The sequence below is a fragment of the Hemicordylus capensis genome, chromosome 11 (genome assembly GCF_027244095.1).
Source record: "Hemicordylus capensis ecotype Gifberg chromosome 11, rHemCap1.1.pri, whole genome shotgun sequence".
In the NCBI taxonomy this organism is placed as follows: domain Eukaryota; kingdom Metazoa; phylum Chordata; class Lepidosauria; order Squamata; family Cordylidae; genus Hemicordylus; species Hemicordylus capensis.
This window is the reverse complement of record NC_069667.1, coordinates 22,585,777-22,606,955: the sequence shown is the minus strand read 5'-3', so window position 1 is coordinate 22,606,955 and position 21,179 is coordinate 22,585,777. Positions and strand designations below refer to the sequence as shown.

Sequence of the window (21,179 nt, the reverse complement as noted above, 5' to 3'; positions counted from 1 at the left end):
GGTAGCATCATTTTCCTCCTCGTGCCGGCCACTATTTTATTGTGTGGTTTGGATCAGCCGCCTCCAGATGGCGAGGAAAAGCGGGATATACTTTGCAATAAATAAACAAACATATCGCAAACATAAATAAATCAACATATCGCAATCGTTACCCATAGCTGCTCTCCCTTTACCAATAACTGCTCAGTGTAAAAGCGCATTATCCGAAGGAAGGGAGAGCTGCAAGCGGGACTCTGCACCCGTTTTGCAACAAAAGCAGCAGCGATCCGGATTCCTGACCCGGCGAACACAGCGCTCAGCTGGCGGGGAGGGGAAAAGAGAGGAGGAGGAGGAGGAGGGAGGCTCCCCCTGGTCCGCAAGCGAAGCCACGCAGCCGCTCCACGCCGGCCTCCTCTTGCAACGGAGAGAGCGGCTGACTTGCGGCGCCCGGGGCTCCGTCCCAGCCCGAGCGCCGCCCGCTCGCCAGACGCCCCGCTGCAGGCGGGCCAAGTTGGAGCGGGTCCCTCCTGCGCCCGGTGGGGGGTGCGCCTGCCCGCCCGAGCCCAGCCCAGCCCAGCCCCGCTCGCCCCCCGCCCTGCCTCCCTCCCTCCGCCCCGCGCAAGGCCTGCCTTCTTGCGACTCGGGCGCCCCTGCCTCCCTCGCGCGCCTCGTCCCGCCCCCTCCGCCGCTCCACCACGCGTCCGCCGCGGCGCGCCCCTCCCCTCCGTCCGCGGTGCCGGCAGCTCTGCTCTGCTTGTCCCTCTCCGGCGGAGGCTGCTGCGGCTGCCCGGTCCCCTGCCCACGCCGCCGCCGCCGCCGCCACCGCCTCGCAGCGTGCAGGAGCCAGACGACTCCAGCCCGGAGCCGCCGCCGCCGCCGCCAGAGCCTTTGCTGCGCGCCGTGCGCCCCGCCGCCGCCGCCGCCGCCGAGATGGCCGAGAAGCCCCCGCGCCTCCTCGCCCTCCTGCTCGCCCTCGCCTTCGCCGTCCTGAGTGGGAGAGGTAAGCGGCCCCGGGCGGGAGGGCAGGCTGCGCCAGGCGGCGGGGCAGCGGGGCTGGCTGGACCAGGGCGCCCCCGGCCGCCTCGCCAGCCCTTTGTGCTGCCTCCCCGCGCGCCCCGCATCCCCCCGCGCGCCGCCGCCTGCGTATTCTCCTCACGTCCCGGGGCTCTGGCTGGACGCGTCTGCGGGGGGGAGGGATGCGTGGGGTGGGGGGCTCGGTGCCATCGCCCTCCCCATCGGTGCCTGGGCTGGGCTGGGCTGGGCTGGCTGCACCATTTGCGCATGAGCTTTTCCCTCCACAATAGAGCGAGGGGGCTGGATGCGGCCGGGCCCGGCTGTGCGGAGAGGCTGGCGAATACAAAAGGGGCTCGGTGGGGGACAGAGAGAGCGCCGGGCTCCGGATTGGGGGGGGTGTGTGTGCAGCTGCCGGCCTGATGCGCAGCAGCGCGCCTTCCTTGCACGGGGGGGGGGAAGGCAGACCCTCCCCGCCCCCCCCCCCGGCCTCCATTGTGGCTCGCAGCGTGCTGTGCGCGGGCAGCGGAATAGGGAAGGGGCTTGGAGGAGGAGAGGAGGAGGAGGGAGGGTCTGCAGAGCGCCCCGGCTGCAGGCAAGGGCGAGATGGGGCTCGGCGGCGCAGCTTCAAAGCCTCCTGGAGGGCAAGGCCCCGTGAATCGGGCCGCGGCGCGGGGGGGGGGGAGAGGGGGCGGGCGGGCGTGTGCCAAATCGGTTCCAACCGCGTTGGCCAGAAAGGTGTCCAAGCCCAGAGCAGGGCACGGGCACCGAGTGGGCTTGTCTGGCTGCGCCGTGCATGGGGGCTCCAGCCTCCTCTCGCGTCTTCTTCGTATTAGGGCTACCTTTTGCATTTGACAGACGAGCCTGCTCTTCAAAGAGCATCTCTGGAAAAGGCAGGAGTAGTTTCCCATAGGAAGCCCTCACCCTGCTAGAAGAACAATAGGAGATCCCCCCCCGGCAGCCTGGCTGGAGCGGAGGTTGGCTCCAAAGGTCCTGCCAGCCAGAAAGCTCTGATTCCGCACCCCCCCCCCCCCAGGCTTCAGTGCAAGACCCGTTTATTCAAACTGTAATTGTGTGTTGAGGCTGTGAATTTAGGATGATGCCTCCATCTAGCCCTTCTTTGCCACCTGCCTGCAGCCGAGTTAATTTAATGCTTGCAGAAATCTGTATTTGCAATCTCTGAGAAAGCAGAGAGCTTGATGCTTGCTTTTATGTGGTTGAACTAATAGTTTTTACAGGCTGGTGTGAAAACTAGCCCCTGAGACTAACAATAGGGGTTCTCAACCCTGGGTCCCCAGATGTTGGACTACAGCTCCCATCATCTCCAGCCACAACATCCAGGGTTGAGAACCCTTAGACCAGTGGTTCCCAACCAGGGTTCCTCCAGATGTTGCTGTACTACAACTCCCAGCATCCCCGGCCACAATAAATTGGAGGAACATCTGGACGAGACCAGGTTGGGGACCACTGCCCTAGATTAATGCCATGCAAATCTACAGTTCCGGTGACCTTTACTGGTGGCTTCTCTGTATGCCCAGATCTCCAAATAGATTCACTTTGCAGCATCCAGACTAGGTCGAGAGAGAGCTGGTTTTGCTGCAGTGAGCATGGATTGGCCCCTTTGCAAATCAGGGCCCACTGGGAGACTACATGTATGGGCATTGTAAGATTTAGAGGGTGGGTCTGCTCTGGGAAGAGCATCTGCATTCGCTTGCATGCAGAAGGTTCCAAGTTCCCTGCCTGGCAGCATCTCCAAGATAGGGCGGATAGACTCTTCTGCCTGCAACCTTGGAGAAGCCGCTGCCAGTCTGCGTTGGCAATACACAGCTAGATGGGCTAGGGGTGTGTGTGTGTGTGTGTGTGTGTGTGTGAGAGAGAGAGAGAGAGAGAGAGAGAGAGAGAGAGAGAGAGAGAGAAGCCAAACCTCTTTCTTGGGCTTCACAGATGACCAAGTTTCTGTAGCTGAGCCATTAAATTATTCTGTGGCAGGGCTTTGAAGATTACCTTGGCTTGCTTCCGGCATGGTTAGTGGGACAATATTAAGCACAGTGGCAGAACTTCATGTTTAGTAGATCTAGTGTCTGACATCCTAGAACCTTTTGCTGGCTCTACACAGACTGGCAGCAGCTTCTCCAAGGTTGCAGGCAGGAATCTCTCTCAGCCCTCTCTTGGAGATGCTGCCAGGGAGGGAACTTGGAACCTTCTGCATATAAGCAGGCAAGTCCTCTTCCACTGAGCTACAGCCCCATCCCCTAAGGGGAATATGTTACAGTGTTCACACATATGTAGTCACCTATCCAAATGCAAACCAGGGCCGACCCTGCTTAGCAAAATAGACATTTCTTGCTTGCTACCCCAAGATGAGCTCTCCTCGCCTAAGGAGAAGATATGACGATTGTGCCAAATATCTACATCTCCACTTTCCCCATTCAGGATTGTCTTGCAAACAGGTCCACAAAAGTTTTTAGATTTTAAACTAGGTCTCTTCTTGTGTACATTACCAGCTTTCTGGTCATCTGAAGCAGTGTTCTCTTTAAGTGCGTAATGAGTTTTGTTCTGGGCGGCAGTATCAAGGCAGTGTGCGCGTGCATGTGCGTTCAGTGTGGGGCCTTCCTGACCTGAGCGAGATCTAAAATTAACTGAGCGGACATTTAAAAAAGTGAGCACACGCCTTAGAGGGATCACTGATCTGGAGGTGTGTCTCAACTCGCCACAGGCGAGTGATTATTTATGGGCCTGGCTTGAAAAGAACCAATAGCTCCCATAAACATTCCCTACATGAAGAAGAACTTCATGTAGAGAAACATGTACAGGTTTTCTCTCATGAGACTGGAAAATATTGCTGGAGGATGTGCTAAATTGTTTCCCCACTGTCAGCGATTCTCACTCTTACATGCCAACTGCTCTGAAAGCAGAAGTCAAATGACTCTTCTGCATCATAGATCCATGTGACAACCGTCTGTTATAAGTGCTTTTCTTGCACTTCACAAGTGTTCAGAGCATATTACTTTAGTACCCCTAACGTCAGGGGTCCTTGAGCGTGGGTCTCCAGATGTTGATGGACTGCAACTCCCATCATCCCATTGTGGAGGATGATGGGAGTTGTAGTCCAGCAACATCTGGAGACCCACGCTGCTGCCTCCAAATGGCCATTTCCGTCGGCGTTGTTGCTTGGAAGCGTGTTGCAGAGATTGCTGGGGGCTGCCCTTGGGATGTTGTGGTTGTACCTGTGAAGGGCCCTGCAAATGTTTGGGTCATATGGGGTTACCTTGGACTGTGTGAAGCAGCTCCTTATTTGCCCTCAGGGTGAAGGTTCCCAAACATGGGTCCCCAGATGTTATTGGGGTGCAACTCCCATCAACTCCAGCCTCAATGGGAGCAGTTGTTCAATTTATTTATTTATTTATTTGACATATTTCTATACCGCTCAAACGCATGTCTCTGGGCGGTTTACAACAGAAAGGTTAAAACGTTAGTTAAAGCAGAATAAATGACAGAAAAGTTAAAACATTAATTGAAACAAAATAAATGATAACAGAAAAGAGTGACGCATTACAACAATTTAAAATTTTTAAAATATGTTAAAACCATGTTAAAACGATTAAAACACTATTTAATTAAAAGCCTGGGTGAACAGATGTGTCTTTAAAGACTTTTAAAAAGTTGCCAGAGATGGGGAGGCTCTTATTTCAGCAGGGAGCACATTCCAAAGTCCAGGGGCAGCAGTGGGGAAGGACCGTCCCCGAGTGGCCACCAGACAATAAGATCTGGGGTGGGACCCAAGTTTGGAATCCCTGCTCCAAGGCACTCTGGGTGTGTGTGCATGGTCCATTTTTTATCCTCTCAGCCACCCTGTGGGGCAGTTAGGCTAAGAGTGAGTGACTGATCCACCTACCCAACTAAACTTTGTGGAAGGTCTGGTGGTAGCAAACACGACTTGCCCCCTTTGCTAAGCAGGGCCTACCCTGGTTTTCATTTGAATGGTAGGCTACCTGTGAGCATTGTAAGATACTCCCTTTAGGTGATGGGGCCACTCTGGGGAGAGCACCTGCATGCAGAAGGTTCCAAGTTCCCTTCCTGGCATCTCCAAGAGAGGGCTGGGAGAGACTCTTGCCTGCAACCTCGGAGAAGCCACTGCCAGTCTGTGTAGACAATACTGAGCTAGATGGACCAATGGTCTGATTTGGTAAATGGAGGCTTCCTATGTTCCTAAAGGCAGGGATTCGAACTCAGATCTGTCCTTCCTGGTCTAACCACGACACCGTACTGACATTTTACCATTACTTGATTTTCTTATCATTTGATTACATTTGTCATGATGATGGTTAGAGAAATATATGTGCCTGCCTCCCCTGAAGAGGTCTTGTGTTTGTGCAAGGCTTGAATGATAAGAAATTTCTGTCTGTGATGATTGATCTGCAACAGCTCCTTGACTTGTGCAAATAACCAGCCAATACTCCAGATGACAGCACAGAATATCTCTTTGTTTAGTTAGTGCTCTTTGGAAAAGAGTCACTTACTTGAAGCATGCTGGATTCCATAAAACATAATAATAATAACAATAACAACAACTACTACAACAAACAAAGGCATGACAAGGTAGCAGGGATGATACATTGGAACATCTGCAAAAAATACAAGCCAAAAATGTGTGGGACCATAAAATTGAAAAAGTTGAAGAAAATGAAGATGTAAAAATATTATGGGACTTCCGACTACAAACAGACAAACATCTGCCACACAATACACCTGATATAACTGTAGTTGAGAAGAAAGAAAAACAAGTCAAAATAATCGACATAGCAATACCAGGGGATAGCAGAATAGAAGAAAAAGAAATAGAAAAAATCACCAAATACAAAGATCTACAAATTGAAATTGAAAGGCTGTGGCCGAAAAAGACCCAAATAATCCCAGTGGTAATTGGCGCCCTGGGTGCAGTTCCAAAGACCTTGAAGAGCACCTCAACACCAGAGGGGCCACAGAAATCACCATCAGCCAATTACAAAAAGCAGCTTTACTGGGAACAGCCTATATTCTGCGGCGATATCTATAATAACAGCAACAACACTGATAATAAAATTCAGCCATCCCAGGTCCTTGGGAAGGACTTGATATCTGGATAAAACAAACTAGTCAATAACACCTGTCTGACTACATAAACAACAACAATAAACTTAGTTAGCTGCTGCGTAACAAATTGTTCTCTGGGTGGCTCATAACAGCACAGCAGTAAAAAAAATTCCAATAAAAACTCAAAACATGACTAACAAATCACGATAGAAAATACAGTGCAAAACATTTTAAAAACTTCTTTTAAAACCACCCAATTTTAAAAAGCCTGAGTGAGCAGAAAGGTCTTCCTTGGTGTCTAAAAGAATATAGTGAGGACGCCCGGCGAGCCTCACTGGGGAACGTGATCCATTGATAGGGTGCCGCTACCGAATAGGCCCTCTCCCTAGTAGCCCCCGCCTCACCTCATTTGGCCGGGGGACTTGGAGCAAGGCCTCCAAATAAATTGTCCATCTTTGGTGCACGTTTTGAGGTTCCCTCTCTTACTGCCTCTGTATTGGAGTCCTCCCTCCTTCATCCCAGAAGGCACTGAGATGTCTTTTGGACCAGGCATTGCAGGGAGAGAATGGCTAAGTTTCTCAGTAGCCCCAGGTTTCCTCAGAATGTGGTTTGGAAACCACTGTCTACTGGATTAAAACTATAGGACTGAGAGGGCTCAGACTCTAAATTCCAGCTGCTGACCCCCAGGAAGTGGCACCTGCCCGTCAGCCCCGTACAGTCCATGGAATCTCGGCAACTGCAAAGAACAGGAGCAAAGTGTACCACACCAAGATATCTCTGCAGACCCATAGTTCCTGGTGACTCAAGGAAGTGAGCCAAGGAGCATACTGCGGTGGTGGCAGAAAGTCCGGGGGGGGGGGAATCTCAGGTTCACTAGTAACTAGCCAATCAGTCCTGCACCTAAATTTCTTTCTGACACAAATACAGCAGTGCAAAGTAATAGTTGTGTTTGAGCATCAGTTGCATCTAATTTTCATCCCTCCTGAATACTTTTTCGTTTGCCCCTGCTTCTCTAAATGCCTTAAACAGCAGCCCAACATGTAGGAATCGTTCTCGTGAAACATTTCCCACCACTGAGCTCTCTGCTTGGAGAAGCTTCACTTGTTAAATGTCTGCTGGCCAAGCTGTGATGCCCAGGAACCGGTGACAAACCTATCAGATACTATCATTCCTTAGAAAGGGGGGATGGGGAGAAAGCCATACAAAATTATTTTCCCCCTGCAGTAATGACTTGGGGGGATTGAGAAAATTTAACACAGTTGATATCAAGCAGGCAGTACCCAGCAGAGCAAAATAACAAGCCGCGCGTTCGGCTGGAATAGTGTTAAACTCCCTGGTCAAGATAATGAGCTCAACAAGGTGAGATTGTTGATCTGGGATGTTAATCCAGAATGAACCTCTCCGTGCTGCCTGTGCACAGGATCATGCCATTAAATTTCATATCGTTTGTCCTTTAGTTCTTTGTTTGCTGGGTGCAGTTAAGCATTTGTTGAAAGGGTGAGAGGAAAAAAGAAATCCCTTTCCTCTCTTCCACTCCTTTCCACTCTTCAGTCTGGCTGGCCATATCAATTATAAGAGTAAAATACGAATATGACAAATATTTATATGCTGCTGTACAACATAAGTTCCCAAAGCAGTTTATATAGACATAAATAGATAAATAAAATGGCTCCCTGTCCCCAAAGGGCTCACAATCTAAAAAAGAAACATAAGATAGGCAGCAGCCACTGGAGGGATGCTGTGCTGGGGCTGGATAGGGCCAGTTGCTCTCCCCCTGCTAAATAAAGAGAATCCCCACTTTAGAAAGGTGCCTCTTTGCTCAGTTAGCAGGGGTAAAAGAGTTTTGGAACAAGAAGCGTACCTTTGTTTTTAGAAGACTAGTAGGTGAGGTCTGTTGTTGATTGGACAAAGTCATTTTGCGTAGATAATACTTGTAGGAAAGTTGACGAAATTCATAGAATTTTTTATATATGTGCTTGCCAAAGGGAAATAAAAGAACAGTTTGAAATTTGTAGGATTGCAACTTCCAACATTATTCATTTTATTGGATAATTACCATGTGTGGTAAATTTGAATCATCGTCTGTTTACATCGGAGAAAGATCTTCTGGGTCATCTTCCAGCCCTAAGCTGCCCAGGGACATAAGTTTGGGTGGCGTATAAATTTAATATACATACATACATACATACATTCCCTAGTTCCTGTGAGAGAGTAGAGATAAGTTTATTCGGTCATTGACCAGCAAACCTAGTTCCTGTGTATGGACAAATGATAGGATAGATCCACACTGTCTAACATGCAACAATCTACTATGTCACCTTACATGTCCCTGGATTTTAATTTATATTATATTTATTTTACTAATGGTGTGAGCCGCCCTGAGCAGTAGTATACAGAAGGGGCGGGGTATACATTAAAAAAAATTAATTAATTAGCTTCATACCTGTGTAATAGAACAATGTTCTCCCATAGGAGAAGATTGGTTTTGGATCAATTAAGCACTGTGGCATTTTATGAATTACTTTTGGCTTTACTAATTAATTTGGCAGAAGCTGTATCATGTTTGGAAGATCACAGCTGCTGATAGTAACATCCTACTCATTAAACCAACTGCATTAAAACACTTTTATTTCTTAATTTGGGTAGATTTAGATGACTTTGTATTTAGGGTCTGCAGATAAAACATCTTACAATTTCAGAAGCATTGCGAGCAATTTATTAAGGAGCGCCCTAAAAGTAACTAGAAGCTTTGGGAAATACATTGTTTTATGGAAAGACATTGATATTTTTGCATCATTTAAAGACCTTAAAAACAAACAAACCTGGATGGATTGGATTGATCTTGATTTGTGGAGGAAGTTGAGATCTTAAGGCATTAACAGCACTTTATTTAGTGTCTTCTAAAAAGCATTGAATCTCTTGTTTTCCTTTTATATATGAAGGGTCAAGTTGAGAACCCTAGAGTATAATACCGACACACTTTTAAAAAACTTTAAATTGAATCGCTGAGTTATTTAATGGAAGAACAGAGTTGAACACATTATTTAGTGATCTAATCCTTACATTGTATGTATTTTGCTTTCAGAGCAGTGTTGATCCAATTAGATTTTCTAATTGGAGTCATGTTTTGGTTATACAACCAAAGCATTAGTGTGTTTTAGGAAGTAATAGTTGGCATATAGTATTAGTGCCTCTCTCCTAATTGAAGGGGAAGGAGAAGAATTGTATGGACCCTTTTGAAAAGGTAGAAGCAAATTACCTCCTTTATCAGGGTTGGACAACCTAAGGCTCTCCCTGTTGTTAAGAATATGTATATACTGCTTTTCAACAAAAACATTCTCCCAACAGTTGACATAGGGGGGAAAATAAGATGGTTATCTGTCCCCAAAAGGGCTCATAACCTAAAATGAAAACACTGGAAAGATGCTTGCTGGGATAGTTATTCTCCAACTCATTTGGAAGCTCTTCTCTGGATGCCATGGACTACAAAAGTGTGGGCATGGTAGAGAATCTTTTTGGTAATGGCTCCCCACCTGTGAAATACCCTCCCTAGGGAGGCCCACCTGACAACCTTCTTATATTAGGGCTTGACAATCCTAGGCACCAGGGAACCTTGGCACCTAGAAATTTAACTGTGATGTGTAGACTGAGATATTCAGAGGTAGGGTTATTTAATGAACTCTGTGTTTGTCCCAGGTAGCCCTGATCCTATTCTAAGGATGGTACTTGTAAAGGGGATAAAGGAAAGCCCGTTCACCAGTGTCCGTCAGGATGTCCGGGAATTTTGTCAAGTGTTCATTGTCTGGCTCCTACATCTAAAGACAATTTGTCATGGCCTGACTTATGTACTTTTAGGCACCATGCAGAAGCTGTCTTGTTCCATCATTGAACCTGTAAACTTGTTTATATTGGTTCCTGCTGGCTCTTTACCAACTTTACTGGCTTTTTAAAAATTGGTTAGACATTTTATGTTTTAATTGCATGGTGGTTCTAGATTTGATTTCAATGTTTTTTCTTCCTTTCTCGTTGTAAACTGCCTCGAGGCAGTTGGTCAGTTGGGCGGCATATACAATCAATCAATTCACCCCCAGCCACAGTAAATTGCAGCTGTGGATGATGGGAGTTGTAGTCCAGCAACAGCTGGAGAAACTCAGGTTGGCCAGCTTTGGGCAACTCCCTGGATAACAGAATCGGCCATAAGCAAATTTTCAAGTTAATACTATATATACCCACTGTAGCTGCATATATTTGCATATGAGAAAAATAATAGTTCTAAAGAAGGGAATATTCTTTCTTTGCTTTTATATGATGCATCCATATGTCAACTGAGAAGAGGCATTCCCTGTGCTCTCACACAGAAGGGGATCCTCCTGTTGATAGTGCTTGGCATCTGCAGAACTTGTATCAAAATTAAGGAAGAAAAGAAGAAGAAAAAACTCTGACTGATCAGTCATCCCCTTCTTGGCCAAGAAAATGTTTTTAATCTATTAATTGACCAGATGCTTCCGCTGAATGTTCAACACATGCACATTGATCCTAAGCATATTTACTCAGAAATAACTCCTCCTGCATTTAATGGGGTTTAAGACCTAGTTAAGTGGGTTTGAATTACAGCCTTCAATTCTAGCGTCAGCGTCTACCCTGTTGCAACAGTCAGGGTCTCCTAAATCGTTATTCAGCCTCAGCACAGACCCAAAGGACGTTGGTTCGCATTAGTTGAGGCTTAAAGCAGCCAAGCCTTCCCTATCCCCAGCAAGGGGTGATCAGTTGGACGCAGGGGAAATGTGGAATTGGTTCCAGTCCTCACTTCTCATCTGGGCATCCCTCTGTTGTATTTATAGCACCCGTATTACTGTAACATCTTAAGACATTGGCCCATGTACTCCAGCATGATGGTGAGAAGCGTTATATTTATAGAACACTTTGCCTGTGATAAGGGGGTGTGGGGGAAACAGTGCTTCTAAAAGTCAGGACACCACTTAAAGGCACAGTAGGCCAGCTTTGCAAATACTTTCACTTAAGTTACTCATTAAATCCTTTTATAGCTCAGCTGGTTACCTGTGGTTTTTTCTTAGGCTGGTCATTTGTGGCCAAGAAGGTGGGGGAAAGGGCCACATTTTGTAAAGTTGTGCATGCTTCCCTACCTGGTCACTTGGAGATAATTTCTGTTCACCATAGACAAACAAATGCCAGTAATAGGCCATTTTCTGTGCTTCTCAGGCTTGTGTGGTGTAGACGTTGCTCAACTAGATTGGTATAGGAATGCTACATGAATTCAGTAGGACCTTCTTAGACTCTTAGAGCAGGCCTTGCCTGCCTGGGACAAATGAAGATTTTGTTAAATAACTCTGCCTCTGAATATTCTAGTCTAGGCAACATAGCTCCCTGGTGCCTGGGATTTGTCAAAAAGAAAAGTTGGCTATCGGTGTGTGTGCTTTTAAAATGAAATATATAGGTTGAATAGCATGCCAAATTGGATCATACTCTATTTAGGATGTCAGTTATCTGCGTAATAAAATTTCCTGAGAAAGTTTTATGCAAACGAGAGAATGCATGGGGAAATATTTTAGAAAACCCACATCTCAGCATCAGTTGCTACAGATTTGTGCTCTCAGGTACATTGCAATTCCACCCCCCAAGAAAACTCTACTGATCTCCAAAGCAGAGCAAAGAAATGCTTTTGTACACCTTGAAAATAACTTCCAGAGGGTTAGCCCTGTGTGTATTTGCTGCAGCAGACAAAATGTTTTGTGGCACCCAAAAGGTGGAACAGTTTTCTAGATCATGAAAGCTTATGCCACAATAAATGTGTTAATCTTTAAGTTGCCACAAGTCTTTTGGTTGTTTAATCTGGAGATGCGATACATTCACCTATAAGATGATTATGGAAATGGCATAGTCTTTCTAAGGGACTGCTAATGAAGCCTCTTGTATAATAGAAAGACTTATGTTTGCTTAAACCGTCTGCTCCTTCTGGTAAAGAGCCAAAGTGGTGTAGTCGGGTTAGAGCTGCAGTACACCTTATTGACCATTATCCAGGTGGTGCTGTAGAGCAGCAGGGATTAGAACAATAGTTTCCTCTGCCTGAGAGCTTCCCCAGTGGTGCAAAGGACAGAGGTTGTGCTGCCAGATTTCCCAGGAAAAGCCTCCTTGAGTACCACAGTACCCAAACTACTATGGAATCCAGGTAGTTGCCAAGCTTACTCCTTGCTAGTGATGGCGATGTTAGCTACTTAAGGTAATGACGTGGTTTTCTCAAGCTCTCTAGGTTCTAATGTCAGTAGTTTACACCCAGAGAGGCAGAATCGGCAATTGAATCTGGCAGCCCACTGCTTAGCCGTAATTAGTTGTCTAGTTTCTTACAAGCATGTTGTTACTGTTCTCCAGAGGGTTCCTGGCTGGAATGGCAGATATAGTTTGTTTTTCCCCACGCTAGAAATGAAATATTTATCTCTCACATGTTCCTAGTGAATGCGTTTGTTTGCCAGTTTTTCACATTTAACACAAAGAAGTTATTCTCATTTCCAAAGGAGGCCTTTAGAGCTGAAATCCCATTCTGTTCCTTTGGAGATAGGAGATGGGAGATTTGGAAAGCACAATCTGGAACATGCACCGTCACTTAGAGGCGATAACGTTAACGGTGACAAAATGGATAATTAAGCTCAGCAACTCCTAAACTCCCCTCGCGTGGCCCACATTGGACAGGGTATTATAACTGTATTGAATATAGTATAGTATTAAAGCTGTCGAATGATTGAAAGAACTTTTAGTTGATTGATTTGCCTGCCTTCTTAATTTAACTGACTAAATTTAACTAATTCGGATTTTTCCAAAACCTCCATATAGGTGCCTTTTTGATACATTGAAGGAAACACAAGATAATACAAGAATTGCATAAGAAATCTGCTTTTGCTGTTGGAAGGAAGGGACCCCCCCCCCAATAAATAAATAAATAAATAAATTCTTATCATATCCACAGACATGAAACCAAAATGGTCTCAACTCCATAAACAGGCATCTCTTAACTCTTTGCCACATTGATTAAAAGTTGCTGTTGGATCTCATCGGTGGGTGCTTTCATTAATTTATTTTATCCATTGAAGCTCGCAGCCCTGAACATTTCAGAAAAAAATATTTCTTTCTCTCTCTCTCCCCACTCATGATTGGAATTGAGTAATCTATGTGAAAGTGGACTTCCCAGACTGCCCTGCATCGCTTCCTGCCCGCCCCCGCAAAGCTGCTGAGAATTGCTGCACCGGCACCCAGCCGTGTCCTCCCCCCACCCCCGGTGCCAGTGCTGGGTAGGCAGTTAAAGGGCCCCACCACCATTTCACTACCCAGGGCGCTTGCCCCACATTCTGCTGCTTCCTGGTGGCACGGGCAGGGGTCTCTGGCATCGGAAATCCAGCTCCACTGAAGCGCACAGTCCTACCACCTGGTGCTTGTAGAAAATAGCAGCTGAAGAATTTGGGTGCCCCCCCCCCCAAGGATGGCCATCCCTGTGCATCGGGGGTCGGGGGGAAGAATGTGACCATCTGCGGCTCCACTCCTTCCACTAAGAGGAAGGGGAGCCTCCGTTTCACCTTTGTGCCCTTCCTTGCCAAATCTGCTTTGACACACGAAGCTTTGTGAAGGACGGAGAACCGGTTCTGTTCACGTGCATGGCAAAGGAGGTTACGGGAAGCAGCGGGGAAGAAGAGGCCGGCCCCCAGGCTGCAGGAAGTGGGATCAGGCACGGCAAAGTCCCCGCCCCCGTTTCAGATCCGATAGACGGCCTCTGCTGCAGCCTCAGTGGTGGCAGTGTTTCCTGTCCGGGCAGGTGAGCCTGCTCGCCCAAGCCAGGCGAGGAGGTGGTTGCCTGTTCCAGAAATGGGTCCTGAAACCGAAATACTTTGAAGTTCTCTCTTCCCCTTTCCTTTTCTGCTGTCACCGCAGACCAGTTTCTAGTTGCGCTTGGTGGCGGAAGCAGACAGGAGAGGGTAAAAACCCTGCCTCCTGCAATTGGGAACAATCCTGCTTTTGGGGGGCTGATTTGCTTTGACAAGGACAGTAAAGTAAAGTGCGTGCCGTCGATTCGGTGTCGACTCGTGGCAACCACAGAGCCCTGTGGTTTTCCTTTGGTAGAATACAGGAGGGGTTGACCATGGCCTCTTCCTGTGCAGTATGAGATGATGCCTTTCAGCATCTTCCGATATCGCTGCTGCCCCATAGGTGTTCCCTATAGTCTGGGAAACCTACCAGCGGGGATTCGAACCGTCAACCTCTGGCTCTCTCCCTCAAGCCTTGCTTGTGAATGTTTCGAGGGCATCTGGCCGGCTTTGGCTAGAGAGAGACAAAAACGGACCTTCGATCTGATCCAGGAAGGCAATTATAGCTTCCTGCTTCCCATGTGTAACCAAACTTGCCATGGTTACAACGTGCCTTCGGTTAAAAAGAGCCCTCCACGTGCTCTCCTGCATTAACATCATTTACAAGTGCTGTATTCCAGAATCAGAGGCTGGCTGGCTGTATGTATGTATGTATTACACTTATAGACTGCCCCATCCAAAGGCTCTGGGCAGTGCAGAGAATCTTAGAATCCTTTCTGACAATGCCATTGGATAGGAATCCTGTTTCAGCTGGTTGCTGGGATTAAAAGTAAGATAAAGAGTTGTTAAAATAAACCCTAAGGACAGTGTATGCTAGGAACCTAAATAAATAATGGCCTTCAGTTGGATCTTCGGAGACTAAAGCATCGTTATTGGCACCACTATCCACCAGTTGGTTAATGTAGCCACATTTCTCTGTTGCAAGCCATTTCCTGCTTCCGGGGCTACCAATGCCAGTGACAGATGATTTGGTGGAGTTCTTGGCAAACCAGGTCTTGGCAAATTTTCTTTGGATCTTGGAGTCAGCCCCAAAAGTCAGGAGCCAGATAATAAGACATGTATTGATGTATTTAAATGCATTTAAAATATTTATATACTGCCTAAAACATACATCTCTGGGTGGTGCACAACAACAAACAATACAAACTGAACAAAATAAAAAAATGATTAAAACATTTAAATCATTTAAAAACCCAACATTAAAGGTAATAAAACTGTAAATCTAATTAAGAGCCTGGGTGAACAAATGTGTCTTCAGGGCCTTTTTAAAAGTTGTCAGTGATGGAGAGGCTCTTATTTCAATAGGGAGCCCATTTCTAAGCCTCGGGGCAGCAATGAAGAAGGCCTGTCCCTGAGTAGCCACCAGATGTGCCGGTGGCAACTGTAGACAAACCTCTCCAGACAATCTCAACAGGCTTGACAAAATTACTGGACTTCGTGACTGATGTTGCGGTGGGGTTAGGGTGAACAGGCTTCACTTTATCCCCCCTTCCAAGTAACATCCGTAGAACAGAAACAGGTTTGCTTAGGACAAATACAGATTTTATTAAATAACTCTGCCTCTGAATATCCTATTCCAGGTGCCGTGGTTAAATTTCTAGGCACCATGGCTCCCTGATGCCCGGGATTTGTCAATCCCTGCCGAACACCATTTCCCACCCATCTGTGTTACAATTCTAGGTACGTTTATGCAGAAGGAATTACCACGGTGTACAATGAAATTTACTTCCTAGCATATGTGCGTTAAGCTTGTAGCCAGGCATCTACAAATCAGCTCGCCGGTGGTGAGTGGCCCTAGCCCTGAGGCGAGCAGGACACCCAGCACCACACAGATCTCCTCACCTGAGGTCTCGGTTCCAGTGCCAATTTTGATAAGGCAAGAAACAGCAGGAATCCTTTCTAGGCAGTAGGAGAGGGGTCCCAGTGGTGGTTGGTTGGTCGGTTGATCGATCTAGCGCCATATCCCAGTGCAAATTACGGAAGACCCGTTTCACTCCTAAATCCCTGCCTGTGTGCCAGAAAGGGATCTGAGGGAAGAGAGAGGATTGGTGGTGACCACACATAATGGCTGGCTAGTGAGGATTGTCTAGGGGCTCTGGAATCCACTAGTCTACGAGTCCGTGCTGAGTGAAAAATGATGTCCACTGTGTGAAAAAATTCCTGACGAGTAAAATACACCATCATAGCTCAAGGAACCACCTGACGAGTAAAATATTTTGTTTGGCTGGTGAACTGAGCCAACGTTTCTTGACCCCTGCTGATTGTCGCCTTAAGTGGCACTTACTCCAAATTCTGTAGCTTTTCTGCACCGGCCAGAAGTTAGAAGAATACACATACCCTTATGAATCTAGAAATTTAGCAGCTGATTTCCAGTTACGCGGAAGCGAGATGTTAAGGATTTTTATCTTTTAAGCTGAATTGAACAGAGACATGCAAGTATCCCCCCACCACCATTTAAAAAATCCACTCCTTCTTTCACAGAAGGTCTAACACCACATTAAGTGTGAAGTGCAGTGTTATATTTCAGAACATGTCAAACTGCAGCTTCTAATTAGAATGCATAAAATGGTCCAGAAATGGGAATGAAAGCTTGCGCAGTGGTGGTGGTGGGGGAGCGGATGGTGTACAATTGCTTCTAATTTTGCAAAGGGCGAAATAATGAGTTCATGAAACCTTTAAAAATGATTTTGCTAAGTAGCCTCAAAGACTGCAAAGTGAGTTCTGAGCGTGCTCCTAGAAAACATAAAAGGTGAATGTGACAGATGCAAATCCTGTGAAGGTGTGCTTATTGTGGACCCATGAATGCCTGCAGCTCCCAACAGAGTCCGTGTATACTTGGTAGCAAACCTGGGCACGTCTTTATAAGGTGAATTCTAATTCTTTTACCTGTCTTGCCAAATCATTCTGGATACATAACTGCCTTTCAAGGAACAAACATATGAATTACGAACGTTAGTTTCCTATGTGCCGTACTGTACCAGTCATATTCACTAGGTGTCGATGGTTCTTTTAAAAGTAGAAAATCTCTGTCAGAGCACCCGTGGTGATTCTCTTTATTTATCAGGGGGAGAGTAACTGGCCCTCTCCACCCCCAGCACAGTACCTCCAGTGACTGTTGCTGGTGTCTGTCTTGTGTTTCTTTTTAGAATGTGAGCCCTTTGGGGACAGGGAGCCATCTTATTTATTTATTATTTCTCTGTGTAAACCGCCCTCAGCCGTTTTTGGAAGGGTGGTATAGAAATCGAATTAATAATAATAACATCAAAGAACTTGGAAAAAAACTTAGTTTTGGATTGAAGTAAGTATGGGAAATGCTTGACTAACAAGCAGAAGGTTGCTGGTTCAAATCCCTGCTGGTACAGCAGCGATATAGGGAGATGCTGAAAGACATCGTCTCAGACTGTGTGGGAGGAGGCAATGGTCAACCCCTCCTGTATTCTACCAACCCCTCTACCACTAGGCTCTGTGAGTGCCAGGAGTCGAAATTAACTTGACAGCACTCTTTACCTTTAAATATGGTATAGCCACCTAATGGGGAAATGACTTGACGAGCAAGCCAGAGGTTGCCGGTTCGAGTCACCGCTGGTATGTTTCCTGGACTATGGGAAACATCTATATCGGGCAGCAGCGATATAGGAAGGTGCTGAAAAAGCATCATTTCATACTGTGCGGGAGGAGGCAATGGTCAACCCTCCTGTATTCTACCAAAGACAACCACAGGGCTCTGTGGTTGCCAGGAGTTGACACCGTCTCGATGGCACACTTTAATATTACTACTGCTACTAATATACCACTTTCCAACAGAAGTTCTTAAAGCGGTTTACATAGAAAAATGAAGTAAACAAGATGGTTCCCTGTCCCCAATGGGCTCATGATTTAAAAAGAAACATAAGGTAGACACCAGCAACAGCCACTGGAGGGATGCTGTGCTGGGGTTGGATAGGGCCACTCGCTCTCCCCCTACTAAATATAAAAGAACCGCCACTTTAAAAGGGGCCTATTACTAGCCATGCATCTGGTACTAGTACTAATAGCAAAAAGGTTGGTGTTTGCAAGAAGAACGCTTTCGTAAAAGCCGGGATTTCCATCCGTTCGTTCCGCCTTGGGGGTTCACAACCCCCAGCTGTGGGCGATACCCTTCCCCGGAGGAGCCGGCCTACGCTCGACTGTTGCACCTGACACGGCCGCTTCTCCTGCGGGGAAGCCAGAAGACGTGCTGAGGTCTGGGTGCCCTCCTGACTATGCAGAAGCAGTTGCCCGGACGACGGACCAGAGCACAGGTGGGCGTGAATCCAGAGGTGGCCAGGGATGCGTGGGAGGAACAGCTGCTTGTCAGAGCAGAGGGAGTGTTGGGAAGGGATATTAAAAGGGGGCCTAAAGAAGGCGGAAGAGGAGAAAGGCGGCGAGCAGGAGGGCGCTTGGAGATATTGTGGGCCTGCTGGGAATGAGGAGGAACCTGGTGCTGAGCAAATGCCTCCCCTCCCGTTCCGAGGCCTAAAGAGAGCCAGCGTGGTGTAGTGGTTAGAGTGCTGGACCCGAGTTCAAATCCCCATTCAGCCATGAGACTTGCTGGGTGACTCTGGGCCAGTCGCTTCTCTCTCAGCCTAACCTACTTCACAGGGTTGTTGTGAAAGAGAAACTCAAGTATGTAGTAAACCACTTTGGGTTCCTTGGAGGAAGAGCGGGATATAAATGTAAAATAATAATAATAATAATTAATAAAGGAATGAGGGTGAGAAAAACACCCCACACCTGGGAAAGAGACAGCACATGTTCCTCCTCCACTGCAGTCGTGGTGGGTCGCCCTCCTTTGTTTTATTATGTGCAAATGGAAGCTACCGTCGTGCCATCCACAAGCGGAGGAAGACTAATAATCGCAGTCACTTGCGGGAGGGGGAACTCCAGCCCGCGATCCGTTCCCTAGAAATCCACTCGCTCGAGTAAATCCAGAACAAGGGAGCAATATAAAATACAGGCTCCAGCTGCAGGGGTCCGGGGCCTCCCTGCATGGGGCGGAGGCTTCATTCCGTATTGGATTCTAATTGATGAGGACACGGCGTATCGGCTTGAAAGGAGCGGTTCTGCTTTGCTACCTCCGCGCTGCTGGCTGAGCAGGCTGTGGAAGCCTCTGCGGATGGCCTGTCTGTCTTGTCAGCCCAAAAGCGGGGGAAGCGCGGAGGTTACGGGTCACTAGCCAGACAAATGAGAGGAGGTCCTCTACAGGGCTGTGTGTGGGGATCTCGGCTACTCAGGCTTGCAAGTCACGGAGGGGCTTTTCACACAGGATGCCAAACATGATTTTCTTTTAAAAGGCTGCCATTCAATTTTGGTGCATGTCTGAAAGCTGTCAGTATTCGAGAAAGTGGGAGAGAACCCTGTTTTCAAGTTGAATGCATGATCTGTCAGTGTGAACATAAGAACAGCCCTGCTGGATCAGGCCCAAGAAGGCCCATCTAGCCCAGCATCCTGTTTCCCACAGTGGCCCACCAGATGCCTCTGAGAAGCCCACAGGCAAGAGGTGAGAGCACGCCCTCTCTCTGGCTGTTTCTCCTCTGCAACTGGTATTGAGAGGCATGTTGCCTCTGAGGCTGGAGGTGTCCTATAGCCCTCCAACTAGTAGACCTGTCCTCCATAAATAGGAACATAGGAAGCTGCCATATACTGAGTCAGAACATTGGTCTATCCAGCTCAGTATTGTCTTCACAGACTGGCAGCAGCTTCTCCAAGGATTCCTGTGTCACCCCTGCATGTGAAGGCAACTGTGATGGCCCAAATCCACTCCCTCTCCTGTGCAACATTGTCTTTTCAGTTTATAGATTTATATACTGACTTCGTTATAAGTATTTCAAGGGCAATTCACAAAATGCAATAACGGTAATAAAATCACAACACACTAAACAGGAACAATCAATGAAACCGCTGGATAAAAGGACAGTATTGAAACATTCTTTTTTGGTTTTTAAGAGGCCCTTCAATGGCTAGGCTACCTAATGGCACAGCGGGGAAAGTGCTTGACCAACAAGCAGAAGGTTTCCAGTTCAAATCCCCGCTGGTACTATATCAGGCAACAGCAATATAGGAGGATGCTGAAAGGCATAATCTTATACTTGGTGGGAGGAGGCAATGGTCAACCCCTCCTGTATTCTACCAAATGAAAACCATGGGGCTCTGTGGGCGCCAGGAGTTGAAATCGACTTGACGGCACACTTTACCTTTTCCATGGCTAGAGTTGAGGTTAAGACCAGGGTGGGCAAGCTTGGCCCTCCAGCTGTTTTTGAACTACAACTCCCATCATCCCCAGCCACAATAAAGGGTGGGAGTTGTAGTTCAGCAACAGCTGGAGGGCCCAGTTTGCGCACACTTGGGCTAGGAGCACAACTGGAAATGCCCCGAGGGTCCCTGGGAATCCTTCAAATTCCAAAGAAGGGTTTTTGTAGCATTGAGCTCTTGCCTGTTGCTTCAAGTCTGAAGTTGGGAAGGGTGCTTCAAGCTACGGAGCCCAGCAAGGTAAAGTGGAGGACGGCGGAGTGAGTTTTTCTGGTTAACTTCAACATTATATTTTATAAAGCCAACCGGAGCCCTCTATGTGAGTGGAGGAAATATGTCCCTTAAAAATACATGTGGTTTCCATATCACATTTAGTTTTCCCTGAAAGAGATGCGTGATCTTTTTTACATCAGTTTACTCTCTTGGACAATGCAACTCTACATTGGTTTCTACTGTTTCACTGATTTCAAGGTTTTAAATGTAACCTTTATGGAATTTTATTGTATTTTAACTTTTGTAAACCACCTTGAGATGCATTATGAAAGGTGGTATAAAATTTGATCAATCAATCAATCAACCAACCAACTCTAAAGAGAAGAATTAATCTGCAAAACAAACAAAATAACCTTTGTATATTCAATTCAGTTTATTACGATCAAAACTCAGCACACAGATCAGATCCAGATACAAGAGTTCCCCAAAGTGAACATCGATACCAGTGCATGCATATATATAAACATACACATAAAATATACAATTAAGAACTATTACATAAAATATAAAATGGAATAAGATAACAAAATGAAAACAAAAAGAATTAAGAGTCTGAATTAACCATCTCCGACACACCGTATTCGGGTCTTAATTGCAGCTGTATAGAATTTGGCCACCAGATGCGAGACAGAAATAAATAAGTTTATATAAAACTCATCAAAATTATTTGGATATCTAAAAACAAGAGGAGCAGTAAATCTAAGACGC

At 46.8% G+C, this 21,179-nt stretch overlaps 1 protein-coding gene across 2 annotated transcripts in view; it reads left to right on the top strand.

The window, feature by feature from the left end:
* The first annotated feature begins 216 nt into the window (after positions 1 to 216).
* CD99L2 (CD99 molecule like 2) overlaps positions 217 to 21,179 on the top strand; it is a 52,340-nt gene continuing 31,377 nt past the window's right edge. For both annotated transcript variants that reach the window (XM_053273515.1, XM_053273514.1), the window contains exon 1: positions 217 to 979. In XM_053273515.1, the coding sequence (XP_053129490.1) occupies positions 910 to 979 (70 nt within the window). In that variant the 5' untranslated portion in view covers positions 217 to 909. The remainder of the gene's footprint in view (positions 980 to 21,179) is intronic.